The sequence below is a fragment of the Colobus angolensis genome, unplaced genomic scaffold, assembly GCF_000951035.1.
Source record: "Colobus angolensis palliatus isolate OR3802 unplaced genomic scaffold, Cang.pa_1.0 Scaffold185, whole genome shotgun sequence".
Classification (NCBI taxonomy): Eukaryota; Metazoa; Chordata; class Mammalia; order Primates; family Cercopithecidae; genus Colobus; species Colobus angolensis.
In genome coordinates this window covers 1014465-1022375 of record NW_012114988.1, presented here as the reverse complement: position 1 = coordinate 1022375, position 7911 = coordinate 1014465, and the positions used below count along the sequence as shown (strand labels likewise).

The following is a 7911-nucleotide window of genomic DNA, read 5'->3' as shown; positions in this document are numbered from 1 at the left end:
GTGTGATGACACACATTTGGAATCCCATCTATTTGGGAGGTTTAGGTAGAGAATCAGAGAATCACTTGAACACAGGAGGCGGAGATTGCAGTGAGCCAAGATCATGCCACTGCACTGCAGCCTGGGCAGCAGAGCAAGACTCTGTCTCAAAAAATAATAATGAAAAGAACTTTTTGGCTGGACCCGGTGGGTCACGCCTGTAATCCCAGCACTTTGGGAGGCCGAGGTCAGGTAACCTGAGGTCGGGAGTTTGAGACCAGCCTGACCAACATGACGAAACCCCGTCTCTACTAAAAATACAAAAATTAGCCAGGCGCGGTGGTGCTTGCCTGTAATCCCAGCTACTTGGGAGGCTGAGGCAAGAGAATCACTTGAACATGGGAGGCAGAGGTTACCATGAGCCAGGATCGTGCCATTGCACTCCAGCCTGGGCGACAAGAGCAAAACTCCATCTCTCTTTTGAAGTACATAACAATAACTTTTTCTCTTCATGTGCTTTTTAGCTCAGGTTCAGATTGAAGGAGATTTTTTGCCATGTTCCTTCTCTATACTTGAGGAACAGCCCATGGACATGCTTCTGGGACTGGACATGCTTAAACGGCATCAGGTAATTAAGAGCTTCACTTATCTTTTTTTTTTGCATCTGCTTTTTGTAATATGGTTATTACATTGTTTTTATTGGTTATGTATACTGGAAAACTAAGAAATACGACTTTTCAAACCTGGAAATGTCCTTAAATTATGTTGTTACACAAAGACTGAAATGATGTGTCAGTACAGATAGAATCTGTTTTTGTGAAATCTCTCTGTGAATCTGTTAAATCTTGCCAAATGTTTTGAGATTGTAAAGGACAGTTTGGTTCCCTTATATAATTTTCAGATTCTGGTTAGATCCTGATTAGTAGTTTTTTGATAACCTGACTAAAAGTGTAAGTCGACTAAGTCTTTAGCATTCTCTGATGCTGATCAAACAGTACTTGGGAGGAAGACCTTCAAGGTTAAGGAAGGTATATGTTACGAGTGAAAGTGTTTATTTAGTACAGGGTGCATAATTAATATATTAATTTGTGTTGATATTTATCTTTCTACTGTAAAGCACAGTATTTTAAGATATACTGCCGCCATTGAAGAAGCAGTTAGTCCACTGGGTAATTAGACGAGATCGGGCATGTTCAGGGTGGTAGGGCTATAGACTCCGCTAGGTACTGCACATTTTTCACAGTAGGGTTTTGTATCCAGTCAACCTGTCAGGTACGGTGGTACATCCTGTAATTCCCATTTTTGGAGGCCAAGGAGGGAGGATTGCTTGAGACCAGAATGAGTTTGAGACCAGTCTGGGTGACTTAGTGAGACCCTGTCTCTACAAAAAATACAGAAATTAGCTAGGCGTGGTGGTACATTAGCTACTCGTGAGGCTGAGGCAAGAGGATCCCTTGAGACCAGGCTGCAGTGAGTCAAGATTGTGCCACTACACTTCAGCCTGGATAACAGAGCAAAACCACAACTCAAAAAACAAAATCGAGTTAAAAACAATTGAAAATATAGCTAATCAGTATTTTTATGTCATTGTTTTAATATATTTCTGTAAAAGTAGATGCATCATAGTGATAATAACACAGCATTCTAAATAGAACGAATGAATGAATGAATGTATGTATCAGTAAAACCTTGTCACTGCCTTTCCTTATTTTTTTAGTCATGGTATAGACCTGCAGTCTCCACCTTTATAGATGTAAATCATATATGTGCACAACTGTCTATTAAGTAGCTATAAAATACACAAAAAAGGAAGTTAGCATTAGTATGGAGTAAAGAATACTGTGGAGACTGCCTTGCCTGGTGCCATCTTGGCTCACTGCAACCTCCACCCCCCAGGTTCAAGCGATTCTTCTGCCTCAGCCTCCCAAGTGGCTGGGATTACAGGCATGTGCCACCACACCTGGCTAATTTTTGTATTTTTAGTAGAGATGGGGTTTCACCGTGTTGGCCAGGCTGGTCTGGAACTCCTGACCTCAGGTGATCCGCCCTCCTCAGCCTCCCAAAGTGCTGGGATTACAGACATGAGCCACCGTGCCTGGCCATTTGTGATTGGAGTTTTAAATTAAGGATCATAATGTTTCTGCATATGTTTTATCTGCTATTATTCTTTGGTTTCTTTCTTCTAAGTGTTCCATTGACCTGAAGAAAAATGTACTCGTGATCGGCACCACAGGCTCCCAGACCACCTTTCTTCCTGAGGGAGAGCTACCAGAATGTGCCCGGTTGGCATATGGGGCCGGAAGAGAGGATGTACGGCCAGAGGAGATTGCAGACCAAGAATTAGCAGAAGCCCTTCAAAAATCAGCAGAGGATGCAGGTATTTGGAATGGCTGAACTCTTCAATACTTGTTATTGATGGGTAAGCCAGGGAAATGTGGGCTTCAGAAGGGGTAGGAACCTTTCCAGTTTTTAATCAGTCTCATGGTCCAGTAGTAGATGTGTTCATTATTTGTCTTCTTAACCTCCTCCTTTGATCTTCCTTTTTTTTTTTTTTTTTCTTTTGGGAAACGTTGTCTCACTCTGTCACCCAGGTTGGAGTTCAGTGTGCAGTGTGACATGATTGTAGTTCACTGTACCCTTGACTTCCTGGGCTCAAGCAATCCTCTCATCTCAGCCTCCTGAGTAGCTGGGACTACACCTGGCTAATTTTTTTTATTTTTAGCAGAGATAGGGAGATGGGGTCTTGCTGTGTTGTCCAGGCCTATCCAACTCCTGGGCTCAAGCGACCCTCCTGCCTTGGCCTCCCAAAGTGCTGGGATTACAAGTGTGAGCTACCATATCCAAACCCATCTCTTAATACAATAATAAAAAATCTGTATTCTGGCCCAGCGTGGTGGCTCACGCCTGTTACCCAGTGCTTTGGGAGGCTCAGGTGGGCGGATCACCTGAGGTCGGGAGTTTGAGACCAGCCTGGCCATGGTGAAACCCCATCTCTACTAAGAATACAAAAATTAGCAGGGTGCAATGGCACACCCCCATAATGCCAGCTACTTGGGAGGCTGAGGCAGGAGAATTGCTTGAACTTGGGAGGCGGAGGTTGCAGTGAGCCAAGATGGCACCACTGCACTCCAGCCTGGGCAACAGAGTGAGACACTATCATAAAAAGGAGAAACATTCTGTATTTTAGTATTTCAACAGATTAAGAACAGCTCAGTCCATTGCTATGTTTAAGATAGATTGGGGTTATTTTGCTTAGATACATTTTAGAAGCTTCCTAAATTTTTTTAGGAAGTTTTTTTTGTATGTTTTTGTTTTGTGATTTTCCTAAAGAAAATTATGACAGTAAACAGATATTAACTTTTGAGTCCAACAGAGTTTCCCTATTTCTTTCCTTTTATTAGGCTGGTTTTATTTTTATTTTATTTTATTTTATTTATGTAGACAGGGTCTTGCTCTGTTGCCCAGGCTGGAGTGCAGTGGTGCAGCCATGGCTCACTGCAGCCTCAGCCTCAGTCTCAAAACAGGCTCAAGTGGATCCTCTTGCCTTAGCCTCCCAAAGTATTACAGGCATGAGCCACCATGCCTCTTAGACCTGGTTTATTTTGAAAGGTATCATTGCTACTGTGTGTAAGCAGCCCTAACTTTTAAAATATTTACTGAAAGTGCTGCCACCAAAGACAGAAGAACCAACAAAAAGAAGTATAAATTTTTATTTACTTAACTAAAAAAAAATTTTTTTTTGAGACAAGGTCTCACTCTGTCACCCAGGCTGATCCTCCCGTCTCCCCTTCCTGAGTAGCTATGACTACAGGTGCTTGCCACCACGTCTAGCTAATTTCTATATTTTTTGTAGAGATGAGGTTCTGCCATGTTGCCCAGGCTGGTCTTGAACTCCTGGGCTCAATCAATCCACCTGCCTCAGCCTCCCGAAATGACAGGATTATAGGAGCGAGCCACTATGCCTGACCAGCGTAACTGAACATTACTGAAGATGCATTGTTGTTATGGTCTGAGATTACAGTATTGTCATCAGGCTGTAGTAGCACTGTATGTATTGAAATTGTGCTACCTAATACTTCTTTCTAAGTCTCAGTTGTTTAGCTTGTTTAAATGTAATGATGGAGCTAAGTTTTCTGGGTAAAATGGGGTAACACAGTTTTGCTGAAACCCCCATTTATTATAGAGCAGCGACTCTAGGATATATTTTCTAGAAGCTGAATAGAATTTACTTTTGAGTTTGGGTTATTTTACAGTCTTGTGCTGGAATTATTCATCAATGTGACTAGTGTCACACATTGCTTTTTCTAGTACAGTAAAATACTAGATTTACAAGTTCAGGGAATAGCTTTATCCTAAAGACGAAAGTGGTAAGAGTTGTAAAAACAACCAGGCAGCTTTTGCCACTGTTTTACTGGAGAACATTCAGATGTCTGTCATTGAGCTTTAGAATGGGTGTGGGTGGCAGATGGAGTTTTCCAGTTTGACTTTGTTCAGAATCAACCCCATCACCTTTTAACTTAGTTTTACATATAAAGTACAGTTTGAGTCAGGGCGTGGTGGCTCATTCCTGTGATCCCAGCACGTTGGTAGGCCGAGGCAAGAGGATCACTTGAGCCTGGGAGTTTGAAACCGGCCTGGGCAACATAGTGAGTCTCTGTCTCTACAAGGAAAAAAAAAAAGCCAGCCATGGTGGCTCACCTATAGTCTCAGCTGCTTGAGAAGCTGAGATGGGAGGATCACCTAACCCCAGGAGGTCAAGGCTGCTGTGAGCCATCGTTGCGCCACTGCACTCCAGCCTGGGTGACAGAGTGAGATCCTGTGTCAAAAAAAAAAGAATTGACTCCCATCACCTTTTGGCTCAAGTTTTTATATTAAGTACAGTTTTGGTTGTAAATTAAGTATTTTGTAGGAAGGGGGGAATTTTGAACAACCAGACAGACTAACTTAGTAGTTTTAATCTTACCAGCAAGGTAAGCTTGAATGAGTTTGACATAGCTCCTTACAAGGTTTTGCATTTGGGGTGTAATTTATCATCTTAGTTGTGATGCTGTGTGTTAATATGAGGATATATTATCATTTTATGAAATGTCTTTTTTTTTTCCTTTTAACCTCCACAGTCTTGGTGCCATTATTTAAGAAACATCAGCTGATGATAGCAGTGTTTTCTAACCTACTAATAACAGTTATCCTTTTTTGGTAATTACCTTATTTTAATAAAAGTTTGGGAGATTAAAACAGATACACTTATGTTTCCAGGCTTAGCGAAGGGGGTGTACCAACTTTAAAGAATTAAAAGAAAATGGCTTTTTACTTAAATAACCTTACGTTGCTCATAGTATGGCTTGTGCTAATTTTTGTAATATTTAAGTAATGAAATAAGTCTACATATCAGGTCCTTTTTATTTAGAACATTGACTTCCTAATATCATCCAAATAAATACTCTGGACATAGTAGGTGAAAGCATTTTACTAGAGATGAAACCTCATCTCTACTAAAAATACAAAAATTAGCCAGGCATGGTTGTGGGCACCTGTAATCCCATCTACTCTGGAGGCTGAGGCAGGAGAATTGCTTGAACCCGGGATGCAGAGGTTGCAGTGGGCCAAGATCGCACCACTCTACTCCAGCCTGGGTGACAGAATGAGACTCCTTCTCAAAAAAAAAAAAAAAAAAAAATTAGCCAGGCATGGTGGCATGCACCTGTGGTCCAGCTACTCGGGAGGGTGAGGTGGGAAGATCTCCTCATCCTGGGGAGGTCAAGGCTACAGTGAGTTGTGGTTGCACCACTGCACTCCAGCGTAGGCAACAGTGAGACTCTGTCTCAAAAACAAAAAATAGACAAAAACTTATTTTTTTAAATACTTTATATAAACTCTATATTAAAATGTTAAAAAAAAAAAAAAAGAACATGTTTTTAATAGTAGAGATGAGGTCTCACTATGTTGCCCCAGCTGGTTTCGAACTCCTGACCTCAAGTGATCCTCCTGGACCTCTCAAAGTGTTGGGATTGCAGGCCAGAGTCACTGTGCTCAGCCTGATGTATTTAAATACTGATGAAAAAATAAAGAAGATAAGCTAGGATAGAATTTAATTAGGTGGTTTGTTTTCCTCTAAAATTGAATCTCAACTGAGAAAGAAATTTGGAAAGGGACTGTTAGACATATGTTCACTCAACTTTACTCCATAAGAAGTTTTTTTTAATCACCTAATTCCATCAGATGTATCTGCTTTCTTCACCTGTCTCACATTTACCCATGAATTCTCTATGTGTAGAAACGTAAAATTAATTTCTTTACAAGATCTATTAAAAATCTGTTGAAATTAACAAATTGCTGTGTGTATTGTGAGAGAATGAAAGCAACCAGCAAATATTTTGGATGTCCAAACTACAGAAACATCCCCCAACTTTGAATCTACCAGTTCCTGATTTTAAAGATGACGAACGGAGACTATAACCCTGCATGCTGTGTGGTTTGCATTGTTAACCCAAGTTTGCTTGTCTGTTTCCTAATTCACACAGAGCGTCAGAAGCCATGATGCATGTAGTGTGTGTGTACTGCAGCTGGAGTGGGCCCCAGACCAGGTATTTATAGACACTATGTTAAGCCTTCCATCCAGTTGTCATCTGTGATCTGAAAGTCTGTATCTGCAGCAGTTTGGGAAGTTAGCATTTGTCATTCACCATTTCACCTTGTTCAGTCTGGTTACAACTAGCCTATATGCATTTGTATTTTGGTATGCATACGTGCATATGTAACATAAATTCCTGTTGAAAAATGTATTCGTTATTAGAACCATGCAAGAGGGAGAAAATCCCAGTAAAAACAGTGTCTATTATACCTACCCCATCTTGGCTACTATAAATACCACGTCAAGAATATTGGCATCACAACACTTTGTTGTTGGAGATAACTATGCTTTTATGGGTTTCATAAGTTCCTTTCCTCTGAAAAACTGAAAGTTATTTTTTTACATTACTGCACACAACTACCTGGAGTTATAGAGGGTTAGAAATTTTAATTTTGTTAAAGAAGAAATGGAAACTTAGGCCAGGGGACTTGTCAAGGGTGACTGTGAACAACAACAGGAGCTAAGGCTTTGCTTTTCCTTCTGTCCCTGGCCTGACAGATTTTCAGGAAGCACTCTGCTTTCATTTCTTCTCATGTAAATGTGGTAAACATCAGCTCGAGTACATTGACTGACTTACCAAGAGGAGGAAAGATGGTCTTTTAAGCCATCATCATAAGACTTTGTAGGAGGTTGCAGGCTGGTTGGAATTAGATACATAGCATTTAGTTTCTCTGTTTCTCTTCTTTCTTTCCTTTTTCTTTTTCTTATAAGGATAGGTTAAAAGCAGGCATCGTTTAATTATTCTTAATATCCACTGTCCTCATCCTCTTTTCCTATCATTCTGTAAACTGACCTGGTCCTCCGCTTCATTTAGGACTTAGGCTAGTGAAACTGACCTTCTCAGCTACAGGAGGATTATATACAACTCTTTTAGTACAAAATTAATTGAGGGTGTGTTCACCTTGACCTCACTTGTTTATAACTAACACACAAATGCCAGAAGACCCTTACCATACCTCTTTATGTTGCTTACATGGATATTTCACTACAATGCATTGTTTTTGTTAACATTAGTTCAAAATTCAGCCTCTTCCAGAGTCAGCCTTAGGAATTTATAAATAAAACTAATAACTGTTAGACATCTGGTGGGATGAAAATAAAAAAACTAATAACTGTGTTTCTAGACTCTAATGGGTATAGCCTAAACTGAGATAAGTGCAGTTTTCCTTTTTACCCCGAAAGTATAAGTAAGGTAAGGTTGTTTCATGGGAAGTCAATAGCTTCCTGAAACAGTGCTTTGTCTTCTCATGCTGTTAACCAGTAGTTTATTAGAATGATTTTTTTTTTTTTTTTTTGAGACG

The 7911-nt window shown here is 40.3% G+C and overlaps 2 protein-coding genes across 2 annotated transcripts in view; both read left to right on the top strand.

The window, feature by feature from the left end:
* DDI2 (DNA-damage inducible 1 homolog 2 (S. cerevisiae)) overlaps positions 1 to 6554 on the top strand; it is a 39221-nt gene extending 32667 nt beyond the window's left edge. The window contains exons 6-8 of the mRNA XM_011939946.1: positions 504 to 607; positions 2167 to 2356; positions 6501 to 6554. Of these exons, the coding sequence (XP_011795336.1) occupies positions 504 to 607; positions 2167 to 2356; positions 6501 to 6517 (311 nt within the window). The 3' untranslated portion in view covers positions 6518 to 6554. The remainder of the gene's footprint in view (positions 1 to 503; positions 608 to 2166; positions 2357 to 6500) is intronic.
* RSC1A1 (regulatory solute carrier protein, family 1, member 1) overlaps positions 6291 to 7911 on the top strand; it is a 6428-nt gene continuing 4807 nt past the window's right edge. The window contains exon 1 of the mRNA XM_011939907.1: positions 6291 to 6563. The gene's annotated coding sequence lies outside the window, so the exon portion shown is untranslated. The remainder of the gene's footprint in view (positions 6564 to 7911) is intronic.